The sequence below is a fragment of the Falco naumanni genome, chromosome Z (assembly GCF_017639655.2).
Source record: "Falco naumanni isolate bFalNau1 chromosome Z, bFalNau1.pat, whole genome shotgun sequence".
Lineage (NCBI taxonomy): Eukaryota > Metazoa > Chordata > Aves > Falconiformes > Falconidae > Falco > Falco naumanni.
The window spans coordinates 17,486,743-17,505,058 of record NC_054080.1 but is presented as its reverse complement, the minus strand read 5'-3'; the positions used below and the strand labels follow the sequence as shown (position 1 = coordinate 17,505,058).

The following is an 18,316-nucleotide window of genomic DNA, read 5'->3' as shown; positions in this document are numbered from 1 at the left end:
ATGAATTTGCAAAGCTGTTGTCTGGATGTGAAATACCTAAAGAGATCTTTATTGACAAAGGAGCTAATGAGTAGCTTCTGACCTTTTTGTTCACAGACAAGTCCTGAGCCAGCATCACATCTCTTGGTCTGATGGCTGAGACGCAGGTCACTTCGTGCATGAAGCCCTCTGAGTCAATCACACCTGTGGCTGGCTCTTGCAAGGAAACCATCTGCACCTCATGTTGACCTCTTCCACTTGGAAAAAGCACACATGAGTCCAAGCTGTCATCTTCTGAGGTTAACAAACCGTGTTGCAGGCTTCATATCACTTCTACACCTGTAAGTTTTAGCACATAGTCTGTCACCAAGTTAGTGCTCACTTGCAGTGCTGGTCCTAGATTTAGCCGGTTAAACAGTGGCTTCCTGGCCACCCCATCCCAACTCATCATGCTGAGTCTGGGATAGGCTAGTTGAAAAGTAGCAACCATGAAGGTGTCTGCTGTGATGGGAGCAGCACGAGGTGGCGAGCCCACTGGAAGATCTTGCTGTGCAGATCATGATCTGGCCACCTCATCTCAGCACGCTGGTGATGCCCAGAGCTGTGGCAAAATGGCACACTATTTACTGGGTTGTGTAAGTGACAGCACAACGCTGTACTCTGGAAAAAAATATTTAGCTCCACAAATATTCCCCTTGCTTGAATGCTGTAGAGGTATGGATCACAGTCTCGTTGCTTAAGCAGCAGCCTCTTGGATGTAGGCATAGATGTGCCAGTGTGAATTCATTCTCTTCCTAACTCCTGCCCTAACTCCTGTCCCTTCCTGTGTAACACTCAAAATCTTGTTATGAGCAGAAAAAGGAACACTGTAAGTGAAGCCAAGGGTTTACTGTTACTACCTGCAGAAGTTTTAACAATATAATATTTTCAGCTATTAGTCTCGTAGTCCAATTTGATACAGAAAAACCTCAGTAATGCAGTTCAGATTGCTATACACACAGAGAAAAAAATTCTTTGCTTCTTGATATTATGTTCACCCTTCCTGTGTCCCCATGTTGATGGCTGTGGTGGGAGGGGGTCTTACAACAAGTTACCAGCATCTTGATGCCTTCAACAGGCAGATCTTGATGTTGCCAGTGAAGGTTTCCTTCTCTTCATCAGGAGGCACATGGTGTTGGTGGTGACAATTTCTTCCTTCTCAGTCCTGGGTCTCACCTGAGTTAATTTCTGTATGTATGTTGTTTTTCAATGGTTCCCAAAATGTGTGCGGGGTTCTGTTTTCCTTGTGTCCTCTGAAATTGCCTTACTTGAATAACATGGGTTTGCACTCCTGCAGTGATGAGTGACTGGCCACTGCAACAGGGACCCATGGTGTTGCACTGGAGTCACAGGCAGTTCAAGACACACAGAATAAATAATCGTTATCAGTATAAATGAAAACGAATGTAGGTGCTAGTTATCTGACCACTGATTGCTGTCACAGATAAGCAAGCTAAAATCAGCTCAGTCCAAGACAAGTCCCAGTCCTTTGCACTGGAAGGTCAACATAAAGCCATGGCCTCTCAATAACGACATTTGCGAGCTGCATTGAGGACCAGGTCCTATCTACTGTGACAATCAAGACACTCGACAGCAGTGGGCTGAGAGAGGACCGTCTCTTGAGGTGTGCAAAGTTTCTTCTTCTTTCTGTTGCAGCTCTACATCTGTTGTGGCCTGGTCTCCTGTGCTGCCAGTATTGGGCAGGTCTTGGGGGTGTAAGTGTGACAGATGCAGCGGAGGGAGGGGGTTCCTCTGCTGGGGTTGTGTCCACTGGCACCAGCCTAGAGTCCCTGCTGTGAAATGGAGGCTGGGAGAAGGGCTGGAGGCTGGGGAAACGTGGAGAGGCAGCGGAAATCTCAGCACCTCTGCTGTCACTGTGGATCTTCTGCTGACCAGCAGCAATCAGGTATGTGTGACTTTGTTAAAAAGGGGAAACGTGAATGGGAGAGGTCTGAACGCAGCCCTGTATGTGAGAGCTCCCAGCAGTGTGGGATCCTGACAGCACTAAACACCAGTGTGGTGGGAAGGAGAAGCAGAGGGCAGACGATTCAAAATTTCCCTGCAAGACCTTCCTGGGCTTGTGGTTGCTGAAGTGTAATCACAGAGTGCGGGGACAGGCCTTTTCTTTCACTAAGTGAACTACAGCTAACTTAATTTGCTTGAGCACAGTCAACAGTGCAGGGGAGTCTGAGCTGTGCACTGGAGAAACAACGCATTTTAGCAAAGGCACTTCAGATTGACTGGGATAATTACCCTACATGCAAGAAAAATGCAACAGAAAGCGCCCCAGGCCCTGGCCCTTTGCTGTGCACATAACACCTCAAGGGGCTCTGGGGCCTGTAGCAGATGGAGGCTGGCTGGGCGGAAGGAAAGTGGACCTGGTGGTCACATGAAAATCCCAATATTCTCCTCATGTCCTCACTGGGCTTTCTGTGAAGGCTGACCTCACATCAGGGCTCCGTTCTCCCGGCCACAGACGCCTAGTGAGCGGCCCCACTCTGCCATGGTGCGAGAGGCTGTGCCTGGAGTAGTACTGGTAATATTGGTGGCTTTATTCATGGAGGAAGTGAGAATGATTCTGGGCTTGGCAGGAAACATTCATTTGGGGGAGGGGGGGAGGGGAAAGTCACGTGTGAAAAACAGTTTTCCTTCTTAGGTCACCCCTTTCATATTTTGTCTTCATGGAGGTTTTCTCCACCCCTTCCCTTCTAGAGAAAAGGCAAAAGCAAGCCCTGCTTGAAGCAACCAGCCTTCCCAGCGGAGCAGATGTCCCCGCCACTGCAGGGGGGAGACTTCAACACACCAACGCTACCAGTAGCGCAGCGGCTCGACGCTGTTGGGAACGAAACTCTCACCCCCGCGCTTCCAACAGAGCAACACGTTCGTACTAACGATGCGCCTTCCTCACCTGCCGCGGGCACCGCACCCCGGGTCCCTGCTGCCGGCGGTGACGCGCCGCCACCCAACCCCCCCCCGCCGGGGCCGGGATGCCCTGTCCCCCGGGCGGCACCGCCGCTCCCGCAGCCCCCTGAGGCACCTCCCACCGTCCCCGGAGCCAGGCGGCCGCCCTCCGACACCGCCCGGGGATGGGATGGGGTGCGCCTCCCCGCCGCCGCGCCCCCCGCCGCAGCACCCCCGGGGGAGGGGTGTCCCCGGGGCCGGTGCAGCCGCCTCCTCCCGCGGGTCCCCGCGGCCGGTGCTGCCGCTAGAGGGCGCTGCCGCACCGCGCGGGGCGGTGCAGCGCGGGCGGGCCGGCCGCGGGGCGGGGGCTCGGTGCGGGGGCTCGGTGCGGGGGCTCGGTGCGGGGGTTCAGGCGGCGGTGCAGCCCCCGGAGCTGCCCGCTGGGTCGCGGTGCCGGTCCCCAGGTCATGGCGCTCGGCGTTTCCCACTGGGAAGTGCAGAGCTGCTGCTTTGGGCACCTGAGCGTTGGTGGCCCGTTCCGACACCGGGTGTAGTGGTAGCTGTGAAAGCGCAGCACCAGAGCCGCACCGTCAGCCCGCAACCTAACATTTTGACAAACAAGCAGTAATTTCCAGGGGCACGTACATCATGCTGTGCTCAAGCCATGTCTGGTGCTTCTACAAGTTACTCGGAAGATGATGTGTACAGAAGAGGGTTGAAAAAAACCGGTAATTATTAAGGCTGCAAAGGTCAGATCACATTCGGCACAAGGTGTGCCTTGGTCTCTTTGCTCTGTGTTTTCTGTGTTTGGTCAGTGCAAACTTCGGGCCGTCTGAGGCAGACCAAGGCACAGCCGTGCTCAAAGCCCCGGGTGCACCCAGGTGGGTTTTGCATTTCAGCCTGTAGGCTGATGCAAGTGGCCCCCCTGTTTGGTGAGAACAAGCCCACACCTGGAATGCTGCACCCAGCTAGGGTAATCCTGTGCAAGGAAGGCATCACTGTACTGGAGCCCAGCTGAGGCCACTGGGAGAGGGAGCTGGAGCATAGGACAGGCTGAGGGAACTGGGTTTGTTCACCTGGAGAAGGTGAGAGTGGAGTCTAACTTGCACTCCTAAGGAGGGTTACAGAGAATATGGAGCTGGGGTCTTCTCTGAAGTGTGCCATGATGGGGCAAGAGGCAAGGAATAAAAGCAGGGATGAGGGGGAGTCTGTTTGGACATAAGGAAAAACCTACTCCTCTTGAGAGTGCGGCAGCCCTGCTGGGATGGGGGCCAGAGAGGGAGGATCTCCAGTCTTGGAGATGGTCAACACTTGGCTGGAAAAAGCCCTAAGCAGTCTGGTCAGAGTTAGCCATGCTTTGAGCAGGTGTTGTATTCAAGATCTCCAGAGATCTCTTCCCCCTTTACTTTTTCTACAGTTGTATGGTTTCCGGCTGAAACAGGAGAACAGGCCAGCTGGTGGAGCATTGCTGAGCCCAGCTGGGCACACAGTTGCCGTGCCTGGCAGCCCTGGTTCTATTGGAGAGGTATTTACTCAAATGGCGAATGCAGAACAGGAAGTATCACAACTAACACGCTCTGAGCAGGAAATGGTGGCCAAAGAGGGAGTGGGTATTTGCTGTCACCAGGATTTACTGCTTAAAGTCAATATTGGTAATTTGACCAGAAAATTTTCTTATCTCTGCTAGAACAGCCTCCTGTGGGCCGGAATGGCTTTTCATTGACCTCTGGTGGCCTCTGGCTCTAAGTTGCTTGCCCACTTCTTTCTGCCCAGACTTAGAATACTTTTAATTTCTACTAAGGACCAGAAAACCCTCCTGACTCAAAGCATCACCCATGAGCAACAGCCTGCCACAAATCATCCCTGACTTTCTGCAGTCAGATACTCATTTCTTTGTAGGATACTCATTTCACAAGAGCTTTTTGAGAAGCAGGAAGCCAGGGTGCACAAACTGAACCACCTTTCTTCTCCCACAGAGCTGTGTTTCCTGGAAGAATATTGAAAGGCAATTGGCAGTGGACAGAGAAGAGTCTGCTCCTCCTGGATACGGTGTCAGCTGCCCTCTCCTTAGCTGTCCTGTCATGGCTGTCAGCCCTCAATATGGCTCCCCACACTCTGCAGGACATGGGGACAGGACTTGTGGCCCTGCGGCCCTGCTATGAGCTCACAGCAGCATGGTCATCCCAGGCCAGTTGACATTAACAAATACAAAGCTGAGTCTCACAAGTGAGGAGACAATCATAGTGGTCATACTCACTGCATATCACAACATGTCTGCCTTGGTCTGCATGGCTCAGGTAGCAGGTCAGAGCATCCTGGAAGAGCCTCACGCAGCCCTCTCACTGGTACAGTGCAGCAAGGAGGAGAGCATTGTGTTGGCCAGCTGCCTGTGCTGTCCCCGTCCCTCAGAAGCCCTCTCCCTGCACTCATCACCTGCTCTTCATCATCAAAAAGGCTAAAGTAATTTGCAGGTCTCTGACTGCCCCCAGCCCTCCCCTTCCTACCAGACCCAGACCATACTGTCATCCCAGAGGGTGAAAATTTCCTTTATTGGATGCTCTGTTAATGGCCCTGAGCAAAGAAACCTCTCTGGGGCTCCAGGAGGAGGGAAAGGAGGGAGGTGTTGCATTGCATCTGCAGAACAGCAGCCTCCCTCCCCTAGACACAGCCACCCTTGCCAGCCTATCCCCAGCTCCATACAGACATCAGGACCAACCTCAGAGATGCACATGGACCTCCACAGCGTTCAACTTTACACCTGAACCCCTTCTACATAAGCAAGAGCTCTGTTATCTGTACTCTTGTCAGAGAAAGAAGCTGTGTTGCAAATGAAAGTGCTGATAAGGAGGGCTTTATCTTTCCCCTGGTTATTTTGTGATAAGATTTGTTGCTTGCAGGCACACCTTTCTCACTGGCTGCCAAAGAAGCCAATTAGAGTGACAGCAGCTCTGAGACAGGTTGCATGGTACCCACCTGTACCTTCAGGGTGACTCCAGGACTTCACGGCCACCAAAGGCATCTGGAGACTCATTGTTACTGGTGTCAGCGAGATGTCACATCTGCTGAGACACAGAGCTTGCAGGGCTCTGGGACGGCAGCAGTGGCAGCAGTATCTCCGGAGCCAAAAAAAATCCATGAATTCCTCAAACTGAGGGTGACCTCAGGGCCTGGCCAGCCCTGTGCTCTGGGAGAAGGCCCTTGGTAAGTCAGATAGTGGCAATAGAGACCTCCACCCCAAGAAGAGAAAGACCCTCTGTGTCAGGATATTACAGGAATGTAAGAGAGCCACCCCCTGTGCCACGCACAAGAGAGGAGGCCATAAGACCCGAAATGTCAAAGAGAGAGGCAGCGCCCCATTCCTTCCTGGCTTGAGGAGAAATCCTGTGTGCGTGGCGGGACAGCCAGGGACACAGCAGCTGTGCAGAGTGGCTCCTGTCTTTGCCCCAGATAGCATTCCCCTGACAAAAGTTCAGCCAAGTTTCAGCCTGTCACACTTGGCTGTTTTCAACCATCTTTTGTTTGCCTAATGCTGCGGCTCAGCAAGGTTGGAGTGAGGCTGCCCCAAAATTGAAAACTAAATGGTTTCCAGGCTTTAGGAAAGCAAGCTGCTTGCCGGGGAGGAAAACAGACTGTGAGAAAGCCCTTCGGACTGAAGATAATAATGCAAGGGCTCATAGGGGTTATCGGGTACAGGAAAAAACCCAAGCTGGGTAGCTCCAGTGAGCCAAAAGTGGCAGTGGGTTTCAGGTTCGCAGTCTTGCACTTCTGCAAATCAGAAATGCCTTTCCGAGACACGGATAGATGCTGGTCTGTATGTTTAAACTGCAGTGTGGTGGGGCACCGTGCATCCCTCCGTGAGACCACCACCCAGGTGAAACAGCCTGCTGGCAAGAGAGGGCAGGGGGGCTCAGGAGCTGCAGGCACTCCACTCCCAAAGGACTGCCTTTGTGCAGTGCAAGCAACTACACTCTTCCTCATCATAACTTGAAAGAAGCATGGAAAGTGGAGTGACCAGGAAAGTGTAAACTTTATTGTTCACAAGGAAGGAGCTGGCTCAAATCACTCAGCAGGACTTATCGGAGTTTGTCAGGCAAGAGTCAAAACATGGAAAAAAAAGAGATGATTAAAATAGAATGTGTTTGCTGTAATCATTATCCTGCTGGTCATTTTCCAAAGGAGTATTCAAAGCTTCTGGTATTTCTGCTTCTGCTGGTTTCACCACCTCCTCTTCACCTATAAGGCATTTAAGAGACGGATCATTTCATATTGGGAGGCTGTCATGCGTTACCCCTCTATACCATGCTAAAGCCCCTGTGGCCAAGCTCCTGCACTTGCCTGTGGTATTAAGTAGCTCCTGGTGGCCTGCCTGCCTTTCAAAGCACATGGCAGTCCCAGGGGTTGTGGAGGGCAGTTGGAGAGGGTAAAGCCCGGGGGGTGGGGGGGGGTGGGGGGGGGGGTGGGTAAAGGCAGGAGGCAAATAAACACGGCCCTGATGCTTGCCCCATTTCAAGATCTCAGGGCTGGGAGCTGGACTCTCTTGATGTGCTGCAGTCAGCCCCGGTCCCCAAGACGCAGAATCGTTGTTTTCCATGGCACATGGGCATTGCACGCTCTGCAGTGAGAGGCCTTTTCTTCTCCCCTGGCACAGACATTGCTGGAGATGCATTTATTGGGGTGAGAGGATGCTCACCACCTCTGAAGCAGATCCTGGGTTTGCGTGGTTTTGAAGCAACCTGCATGCTTGGCCCACTGACCACTAAAGTAAATGTGCTTTCTGCCTCCCAAGCCAGACTGGCCCAAGCTGCATTAGCTGTAAATGGATTTCCTGAGCCCTCATGGCAATCTGCCATTCAGACCAGTTTAGTGACCTCTGTGCCTCAGTCCTGGCAGGTTTCAAAGGTGTAGTCCCCTGCAGGCGCACACCTCTCACCCTAGTGGCCACCTTCTCTCCCCACCTGCCCTGGTGTCAGCCCTGGAACTGGGTGGACTGTGGACAGAATGTGTCCGATCTTTGGCTCTCCAGCTCTGGCCTCAAGAGACCACCTCTTCTTTCCACAGCACCTCTGCCCTAACCTGGCTCCTGACAGAGCTGCAGAGGTGTCCTTAGGACAAGGAGCTGTTTAGGACCAGGAACCCCAGACCCCGTGCCAATGACTCTGCTGACAGTAGTGGGCTTTCCATCACTTCCCATGACTTGGAAAGTGGTCTCTGCTCCTACAGCCTCAGCACACCCACCCACCCTTTCTCAGCTACGCAAGTCACATTTGGTGGGTAAGAACCCATGCCCCAGTGGTGCTGCAGGCTGGTTGTTGATAAGGTGGGCAACCTTGGCTGGCAGTTCTCAAGAGACAGCACTGCGCTGTCTCCCAAGCCCATTCAGGGACAGCAGCTCTCCAGAAGCTCACCCGTGGGATCCTGACTCCTGGATGCCAGCTTCCCCTCCACTGCTCCTGGTTGCATCCCACTGAACAGGCCCTGGATGGTCGGCATGGGTGGCTGTTCTTGATACACTGGCTCAGGTGGTGCCAGCTCGGATGGTGCTGGCTCAGCCTTCTCCTGTGGGTTGGGCTGGGGGTCTGGCTCCACTTCTGGCTCCAGGCTGGGCTGCATCACCAGCTGGCGGCCCCGTCCTCGCCCGGCTCCTCTGCCCCTCCTTTGCCGTTTGCTCTTCTCCTGATCCCTGCCAAAAGATTTCACAGGGGTGAAGCATTGGGCATGGGGCAAAGGACTTTCCCTCCTGCCCTGAGGCCACTTTGACAGGTCCTCTGCTGTGGTCTCAACCAGTCCATCCCAGCAGGAACTGCACTTGTGCATTCCTCTCCCCCAGCCCCGCACAGCAGCCTTCCTTCTGTGGCCACACCAAGGGACAGGAGCCTGGGCACCAAATTTTTCCCCAGCCTCACACTGTGGTTGAGGATTGCGATTGCTTGCCACCCAACCCGCCACCTACATAATCCACCTCGCATCCACCTCTGCCCTCCAGCTCGTGGCCAGGCCTTCAGCAGCTACCAGCTGCGGGTCACTTTTCCCCGCTGAAGACTGATGGGGCACAGATCAGCTCTGACCCTGTACGAAGATGAAGGGGCTGGGCTGCCATGCCTGGGCTCAGGTTAAGGGCATCAAGAAAATGCCTTCACAGCATGAGCAAGATTTACCTCAGAACCCACTGAACTGAGTCTTTCTCCTGGGCTTCTGCTTTTCTTTTCCGGAGCAGCTCCCGGTCTCTCAAGCGGCGGGTGATGATGACATCTACAAGGACAAATGGAACACTAACATGACATCCTGGCCAAGAGATAATTCGATCCCTCCTGCCTGTTGACAAGAGCACTGATGCGAGAAGCCATGCTGGTTTTGTTATGAAGCAGGTCTTGATACGAAACTGCTTGGGTGCTGTATTTCCAGCTCAGCCTCAGTAGGTAGGACCTGGTGACACACCACCCAAAGACCCCAGCTTCCCAATTTAGTTACTCTAAATTTCTAGTTGCAGTTTTCTTCCTGCTGCTGCAGCCTTGGGGTGACTCTTGTCCAACCTACTCACCACTGTAGGGACCTGGAGCCTGATAGAAGCACAGGGCAGGCTTTCTATGCCGTGAGGACACCATGAAATCCCTTGGCCAGACATCACTACAGGCTGCAAGGTAATTCATTGTGTTTGCTCCGTTGTTACTCTTTTCCTCAGAGAGCTGCAACTGGCCACCACTGAGATTAAGATGAATATCTAGCTAAGTAACTAAGGAGAAAGCCTTGCCCTGCAGAACAGCCAGCCCTAGAACGGCACAGGCTTTCCCATGCACAGATGCCCATGTGTATTAGGCTGAGACCCTGTAGGGGATGGTGACCCCGTCAGAGACCAGGACAGGGCTAGTACACACTGCTGGGGCTAAGGGTCACGTCCCAAAAGACTACACAAGCAGCCCCAAGGTGATTTGCAGCTATGAAGAAGACCACAGCAGGGCTGAAGACAGGCTGACTCATGTGAGAAAGCTCCAATGCTGACTTACCATTTGAGCAAGACAGTTTACCTACTGCCACCAGGAGAATGAGGCAGATGCCTGTCACCCTGTGCAATGCCTTCTTAGTCCAAGGTAAGTTGTGTTCATTTTACTGGTGCAAAGGGCTCCAGTTGCCTTCCTGAGGCAAAGACATCTCTGCCATCTATGCCTGGGTGAATGATTTCCTTAACTTCATTGAAGCCAGCACTGAACTTCCTTCCCCATGTCTTTGTCCTGACAGACAACATCTCTGATGATGTGGCAGTAGGTCTTGTGGCTTCTGATCCAGCCAGCCCTGAATTTTCTAGCTTGGACTCCAAGCTGTGATAATAAAGACCTGGCTTAGATCAAATAGCATGAGACTGCTCCCTTGGGACAAAGGGCATTGTTCAGGAGCAGCAGCTTCCCTGGGGCCTGGAGGGAGAGGGGACTCTTACCACGCGTACACTGAAGAGGTCACAAAAGTGCTGGTTTTCATAGTTCAACAAAACCCACACAATGAAAAAGAAAAACTATGACCTGCTCCTTCCAGATGTAATCAGATCCAATTCCTTTCACAATGAGCCTCAGCTCACACTAAATTATTAGGTCAAATCAGTGAAGAATGGTCATTTTGTCATTCCCTTGTCCAGCTGGGAAAACTGGCAAGGTGAGAAGGACTTTAGAGGCTGAGCTGGAACTACAGCTTTTGTATCCCAGACATCTGTTAAATTCAAGAAAAACAACAGCTCAAGACAGAAAAAAACCAAAACGGACAGCACGAGCCAAACTCTACCCAAAGATCCTTACACAAGACACTTCTGATGATCTTGCAGAAATTTAGCTTGGAAAGGATTTCAGTTGGTCTCTGTTCCAATGTCCTCATCAAAGCAGGGCTAACTTTAAATTACATCAGGATGTCCAGGACCTTCTCCAGGGAAGTTGGAAATACCTGAAAGCCCACCTCTCTGATCTCCACACCACTCTCATTGTGAATTTTTTCCCCTTTCTATCCAGCCACATTTGCGATGTGGACCTGGTGCCTCCTGTCCTTTCCCTGTGCATCCCTAAAAGGATCCTGGCTCTCCCTTCTCTGTTAGGCAGAGGATGACCACGATGAGATCTCCTTTTCAGCATTCTCTTCTCCTGGCTGAACAAGCCTGGTTTCCTCAGCCTGCCCTTGTATGTCACCTGCTCCAGCCTTTATCAGTCTTGGTGGCCCTGCACTGGACTCATCCCAGTCTACCTTTGTCTTTCCTGTGCTGAGTCACGCAAATCTGGGCATGGAATTCCACATGCTGTCTAACTACTATTAGCCCCAACAGCCACCATCACAACCACAGAATAAAAAATAATCCTACTTTCTTTTGTTGCCTATTAGTTTTTCTTTTATTTTATTGCCCTTTTTTGTACGGTAGTTCCAGGGGCCGCCTTTGCTCTAAGCACAGTAGCTTGTACTGTACAGGAGAAGCCATACAGGAGAAGATGGCTCCCCTCCTAAAAAAATTCCAGCCTAATCAAACCAAAAAGAAAAGGCACAGCAGGCTGCAATACAGCTGTGAAGGCCACATGCAATGACAATGCCGGAGTATCTCAGTCATGGCAGGGGCATCTCAGCATGACAAGAGACAGTGTCAGCCTCTGACATGAAAAATGCCTCACTTGGACTGCACAACATACAGCCAAGTAGACATTCCCCAAATGGGCGGCTGTTCCCTGATGTGAAGCGGTATCAGAGACAGCAGGGCACAGCCAGCAGGAGATGACTTTGCCATCCACATAGCAAAAGGCAGGAAGCTGCCTGGGAAGATGAGGTTAAAAGTATAAGGATCTGCACAGGGCTTCAGTTTAACTACTGAAGTACATAAACCCTTGCACATCCCTTTGCAGCTCAGGTAACTTGCTTTGCCTTTCAAAATGTCTTGTGAGCCATAAAAGCATTTTTAGCTCCTTGCAATCAGTTTCCTCCCCAGCCCATCCTAAGCAAATTGTTTTGCACAGGTAGCAAACATTTCTAATTGGTCCAAGAGTGCATTCCTACAGCTGCTCCAAAGCTGTCTGTCACCTGCTAGCAACTAGGCAGGAAAGATCACAGTAAAACATCTGCATCCCAAAGAAAAAAAATTATTTAGCAGAGGACACAAAGATACAGAGATGAAATGGAAAGAAAAAAAGTCCATCAAGCTAAGAGAACAGTGAAACAGTATTGCCAGTCTGCAAACAGACAATATATGGATGCTGCCTGAGGGACTTTGTCTGAGTTGAAAAGCCTTTGTAGGCCTTTGTGATCTGAAAAAGGATGCAGAAGCCATATATATTTGCAGTTAAATGTGCACCCTTTATCCCCCGGGCATAAACTGGTAATTATTAACTCCTTTGGTGACAAAGATCATTCTCTCCTCTCTCCAAAAGCTCAGGTTAGGAGGGGTCTTATCATTACCTGGCACAGCATACTCCTCGTGGGCTGCAGAGGGTGGCAGGGAAGAGTCCGAATAAGCATGGTCTTTGCCTAAACTCTCCATTGCTCTTTGCAGTTTTAAATAGAAAGTAGCTTAGTCCCCTGGGAACAGCATCTGGAGATACTGGTGCAGCATAATGAGAGCTTGAAAAAAATGCAGACTGCCCGCCCAAAACCTCTTATCGGGCCAGGCCACTAGTAGGGCAATAATATTCTCCTTATCAGTGTGCAAAGGTGTATGAGTCTTTGCCTAGGATCTACTGTGTGGATTGCAAAACATGTTAGTGCTTTTATACAGTAAATAATTCCACTTCAGGTAGGAAATTTACAATAACTGCTGCTAAACTGTGACTCAGATGCCCTCCTTTACAGTAGAGAAAAGCTGCACGGTAGGGCAGGGTGCGGCACTGCCTCACTGCTGGTTTCCAGAATGAGATGCCGGGAGGTGGTGTCCATCCTTGAAGACCCCTTGCGAGGTCTGAAGTGGGACGTATGCCGTTTGAAAGGTATTTGCATAGGACCCTAGCAATGCTGGCAGGAAGGGACCTCCACCTCCACTCCAGCCCCCCTCAGAGCAGGACTGTCCACTGGACGAGGTCAGCGCAGCTGTGGTGTTGTATGCTTTGGAAGCCTCTAGGGGTGGAGACTAGGATGGATGCCAAATTCATGTGACCTGTCCAAGGGCTGTATCACCTTCCTGGGAAATCTCAGACAGAATAATGAAACCATACCTGGACTCCAGCCAAGGGCCTGTGCATGCTGAGGACTTCCCAATGGCTCATTGGTCCCATACGTGGTGGATCGAGGCTATGAGCAATGCGCTTCCCTTATGAAACAGGATGGCAATGGACAGCCCCAGTAAAACCAGTGAGAAGACCCAGCTGGTCACTTGCTGGTTGCTCCTAACTCTCTGTTGCCCATCACAGCTCCAGACCTGCACAGCGAGCAGGCTCATGCAGCCTCTCTGTGGCTACTTTTGGGCCAGTAGAGCTGAAAAAGAGAAGCTTTTGCTTGGTGCAATGGCTTTGATCCTGAGATCCTGCTCCTGGCTCCCGCAGTCTGCGTGGCTGGGCCCACGGTCAGTCTGCCTCAGTTTCCTGCATGTAAGATGAGGTGGCAATCTTGGCCTCCTCTGCAAGCTGCCTTTGGAGTTTCTCATACCAGGGTAGTACCAAAAAGCTTAAGATTATACCTGTGTATAACAATTCTGCTGGACTAGGGACACCACTTTGGCTGGTTTCTAACACACTCAGTGCCAGAGTATTTGGGATTCAGCTTCTGCCAGCACTTTTCTCCATGAGATACTCAACTGCTTATGCTCTGGTGAGATGCTAGTGCCCCTAATCCCATGCTCCAATGAATTCAAAGTGGCTCCAAGATTGGTGGAAGAACCCAACAATGTGGCTACTCCCAGGTTCTCTTGTAATTGCCTGCCTCTCACGGCAGGGATGATCCCACCTCCTTCTGCAATCCCAGAACTTGCCCTGGAGCAGAGCAGCTCCTCAAGATGAGCAGAGCTGACCTGCCTCCAGTCTTTGCCAGGCCTTTTTTTTTTTGTTAACATACAGCCTTTGCTCTTTTCAGGTTCTGTCTCTAGGTCCATGGAAGCTAGAGCTTGAAATTTCATGCATTTGGGCTTGAGATGTAACCTGGAGGTCCATGGTCATCTCTGCTGCCTTTCTGCTTATCCCTTGAACTACCACTTCACTCCAGGGCTCCTCCCCTGTGTCCACTGCAGATTACATGGTACCTCCAGAGAGGTGGGGCAGGTTTAACAGCTCCAAAAGAAGCAGCAGGGTGGTGGCAGCAGAGCAGATATGGGAAGTCTTTGATATGGGAGGGTGGGCCAGGAGCATGGATGGCATAAAGAGATGTGAGGCTTCCAAGTCATTCACAGGGGAGTTTCTTCTAGCTCAGTCACAAGCAAAGGCAAGGTGTTCCATGCTGGTGAGGGTGTCCATGTTCCAGCACTCTGTGATGCTACGCGGCCCTGGGGTCACCCTGCCTCATGCAGACATCCTGAAAAACTGTATCTTGCAGGATACTCTACCATGCAAAGACAGTGCTTGGGGAGGAGGAAAATGTATCATACCTCAAATAATGTGTTCAGTTCTGGGGCCCTCACTACAAAAAAGACATTGAGGTGCTGAACCACATCCAAAGAAAGGCAATGAAGCTGATGAAGGACCTAGAGAACAAGTTCTGTGAGGAACAGCTGAGGGAACTGGGGCTGTTTAGTCTGGAGAAAAGGAGGCTGAGAGGAGACCTTACTGCTCTCTACACCTGACAGGAGGCTGTAGCAAGGTGGGTGTTGGTCTCTTCTCCCAAAGTAAGAAGCGACAGGAAAGAGGAAACAGCCTCAATTTGTGCCAGGGGAGGTTTAGATTGGAGATTAGGAAAAACTTATTCACTGAAAGGGTGGTCAAGCACTGAAACAGGCTGCCCAGGGAGGTGGTTGAGTCACAATCCCTGGTGGTGTTTAAAAGACGTGAAGATGTGGTGCTTAGGGACATAGTTTAGTGGTGGCCTTGTCAGTGCTGCGTTAATGGCTTCACTCGATGACCTTAAAGGTCTTTTCCAACCTAAATGATTCTATTCTATAATTTTATATGCCTGGCCACAGCAGGACATTATATCTGGAAGCACTGTTACAAAGAGCCTGACATATTGTGGGCTGCTTGCAGGTGATACAAAACAAAGCATGGAAGAAAAGGTGAAAACCCCTGGATGCTTCTGTGTTCCATGGGACTGGGTGCATGCTCAGGCTGTGCCTAGTTCAGCTTCTTACACCCCCCCTGCATCGACTCAGTCACTCCAAAGCCTGGTGAGGTCTGATAAATGACTCTTGACTCAGCAAAACATTGCCATATGACACTGCAGAGCTGGTGTGCTGTGAATGTTTCTCCATTCCAGCCATCTTCTAGCTGGCTAGAAACCAATAATCTTGTAAAGAACATTTGTAAAAGAAAGAGCTGCTGTCCTCTCAGTCTTTAGAGGTGCTTAATGGAATATATGGGCTTTAAAATCTTACAGAGCCTGCACTTGCATCTCTCAGGACTGAAATCTCTAGAGATTTGGCTTTTGTGTGTGAATTACTTTAAATCCCAAGGAAGTGATTTTATTATCCCATGGGAAGGCTTTGGTGATGGATAACAGTGTGGAAATTACAGACTCCATTGCCTAGTTTTGAATTGTCTCTGCTCTGAAGTGGAAGGACTGAGGGGCAGAGACTCACCCACAATGCCAGGGACACTGGGCTCCCTTTAGAGCCCAGTGTTGTTCCCCTGTCCCCCACCAGCACCAGCAATACAGCAGACTCTTGTTCTACAGCAGTACAACAACCTACAGTCCCTTTGCTATAGATGGATTTGTGCAAGCAGGTTAAACTTTCTGGCCAGTCTTGGTTGCATCAACTGTTGCAGCCGGACACTTTACAGTGTTGCAGGTGCTGCCTCCCTCCCCTTTCCCTCCACATTTCAGCTCAGCTAACCCTGGGCCCTCTTCACTGATGCATCTAGTTTCCTAGGTGAGGATGCGGAGGTGCTCAGCCAGCTGTCCAGCAACCTGGGCAGCTCCAGTGTCACAGACTCCTCGAGTGTCACTGGAGCTGCTCGGTAGGGGACCACCAACCTTGAGTACATCTTACCATGCTGGTCCCCCACATGGCTTTAACTACCCAAAAGCCCTGGAAATGTTTTGTCCAAGGGACAGCTGGACCTAGGGCTGGATTCTGCCACCAGGCCTGTCTCCTGGCACTGTCAGGACCGCTGCCACTGCAGACACAGCATCACCAGGCTTTGGATCTATGTATAAGTCAAAGCTATTTATAAGCCGCAGTGGTATCTCTGTTTACCCCCGTGTGGAATTGCTACTGCAAGGCAATACCGAGACCTGCATATTCCTCCCTGCAGTCATGGATGCAGCCCTGAACCCAGGGTTATCTGGGGATAACAACACAGGCAGCTGGGGGAGCTATGCTGCTGTCACTCTAGCAGGGTGTCAGGGCACTTCTTGCAGTTTTGTCTTGCTTGACAACAACAGAGAAGCAATTTTCAAGCTTGTCCTTCACTGCTTGTCTTGAGGCAGGTTTGAGGGCAACTTGCCTGGTTGCAACATGCTTCTCTGGAGGCAGGAGTACCAGTAGCTGTGTGTGACAAACTATGGTGCCTATGAGCAGATAATCCCTTCCTCCTCCTACCTTAACTGAAGCATGAAAAGAAGGGAAACCGGTAATTTCAACAGGCAAAACTGTATGCAGAAGTGCAAAGCCATATCCATACCTCCTGCCACAGACCAGTGCACTGCTGTTGTCTTGCTGTCCATCAGCTGCCTCCTGGATCTTGCCTGACCTTGCCAGACAGATCTATCAGGCTTCAGAGTCAGGCTCTCCACACCAGGCTTGGTCCAGCTGTCCTGCACTGTCCCCTGAGGTCTGTGGTGGTGTCAAATCACTCCCTTCACTTCCCCTCTGTCTGCCACTTGCTGTTGAGTCATATGACATGAACAGGTAAATCCACCAGTCTCCCCATGGAGGACAGATAACTGGATTTGCTGCACATAGAGTCAACACTGACCCTGTCCTGAGGCTGCCCACACTTTGACCTTGCAGATCTGGCCCATAAGTGTGTGCTTTAGCTTTGCAGTTTCTGAATAAGCACTCCGTGTTGTGCTGGAGGCATGCAGTTTCCCTCTTCAGAAGAGCCCCCAAATTGTGTTGTTTTTTCCTAGTCTCTGCAAATAAATACAGGTTCTCAGGGGATACACAGTGACGGGCTGCAGCCACTCTGCCTGTGTGGCTTGAGCCACTGTGTGGGGCTGAGATGCCAGTGCCCCTGTCCTGGTGGGACAATGGGTACCAGTTATGCACCATGGGGTGAGCATAACCTTCCCCTCAGTCCTGGCAGAGAGCTGGGAGAGAGCTGCCCACATACACCCCGCCTGTGCAGCTGTGTTGGTGGCAGCAGGAGCAGAAAACCCCAGGGGGGAGATGAGAAATGTGTTTGTGTTGTTCACCATGGAAATGTTTTGGGAGTGATAACCCCTCCAAAGCCCTTCCCTATGATGCAGGGGAGACACCATCGGAAGGTCTGCACAGAAGGACTGGCATCACAGAGAGCAGCATGCAGCCAGACCACCTCCCCCTCGCTGCCCGAGGAGTGGCAGGGGAGAAACAGGCTTGCAGAGCCCTGGGACAAATGAGCAGATGGTGAAATAGCAGTAGCCATGGACAGGTGGGGAAGCTGTGTCCCCTCCTCTGCAGAAGTGGAAAGGGTTCAGGGAAGGAAAATGGGGACAACCAAAGCTCTGGACAACTCTGAGCAACTAGCCAGGCTAGGACTTTTCAGCCTGCGGAAGAGCTTTTAATGAGAAAAGCCTTTAATAACAGCAGCCACCTCTGGGCCAGAAGATGGTCAATGCTGGGTCAGATGGATCTCCCATCTGACCAAGCATGGCTGGTTTATGCTCCTAAATGCTATTTCCAGCTGCAGCATTAAATCTATTAGCCATGGCTTTGTCATGCACTATGGTGCTGTGGTGTCCCACCTGGTGATCCCAGGAAGGTGCAGAACTGGAAGAGGTGTGAGGGGACGGATTATATGGCCAGCTGGCCAAGCACATTAGCCATGACACTGGCACAGCTCGCAGACTCACAGAGCAGTCACTGACTGCAGGGAGCTTGCTTGACTGGACCAGATGCACCCTGGACCCTTACCTAGATGCCTGCAAATGAGTCATGTGAGTATAGTAGCAAGTCAGAGCGGCGTGATCCCCTGTGGGTGAGCACAGACCTGTCCTTGAAGGGTTTCAATTCACACCAAAGCACTTTTCAAAACTGATCAGGAACCTCAACCAGTCATTCTGTAGTTTGTATCTGGTACAGGACTGAACTGAATTCAGGAGGCATGTCACAGATTAGCCAGTGCCCTCTAATCTCTGACACTGTAAGAAAAGAGGACCCCTTGCATAC

At 51.3% G+C, this 18,316-nt stretch overlaps 1 protein-coding gene and 1 long non-coding RNA gene across 2 annotated transcripts; one reads left to right on the top strand and one right to left on the bottom strand.

Moving 5' to 3' along the window:
* Nucleotides 1–2,672: 2,672 nt before the first annotated feature.
* On the top strand, nt 2,673–7,067 carry LOC121081421. Its single transcript, XR_005825689.1, has 2 exons — nt 2,673–2,898; nt 4,896–7,067. It is a non-coding gene; the product is annotated as an uncharacterized LOC121081421 (long non-coding RNA).
* HEMGN (hemogen) lies at nt 6,928–12,508 on the bottom strand. The gene is made up of 4 exons (XM_040580445.1): nt 12,331–12,508; nt 9,075–9,168; nt 8,325–8,599; nt 6,928–7,152 (listed from the first exon to the last, which is right to left on the bottom strand). The coding sequence occupies exons 1-4, from the start codon at nt 12,410–12,412 to the stop codon at nt 7,043–7,045; spliced, it is 561 nt and encodes a 186-aa protein (XP_040436379.1). The 5' UTR covers nt 12,413–12,508; the 3' UTR covers nt 6,928–7,042.
* Nucleotides 12,509–18,316: the final 5,808 nt, after the last annotated feature.

What these genes read in the sequence shown, in the direction of transcription:
- HEMGN (XM_040580445.1), bottom strand. Translation starts at nt 12,412, where the DNA reads ATGGAGAGTTTAGGCAAAGACCATGCTTATTCGGACTCTTCCCTGCCA. An exon ending in CGAGGAGTATGCTGTGCCAG is followed by an intron (nt 9,169 to 12,330) that starts GTAATGATAAGA and finishes TTGTCCTTGTAG; the next exon opens with ATGTCATCATCACCCGCCGC. An exon ending in CAGGAGTCAGGATCCCACGG is followed by an intron (nt 7,153 to 8,324) that starts GTGAGCTTCTGG and finishes AATGCCTTATAG; the next exon opens with GTGAAGAGGAGGTGGTGAAA.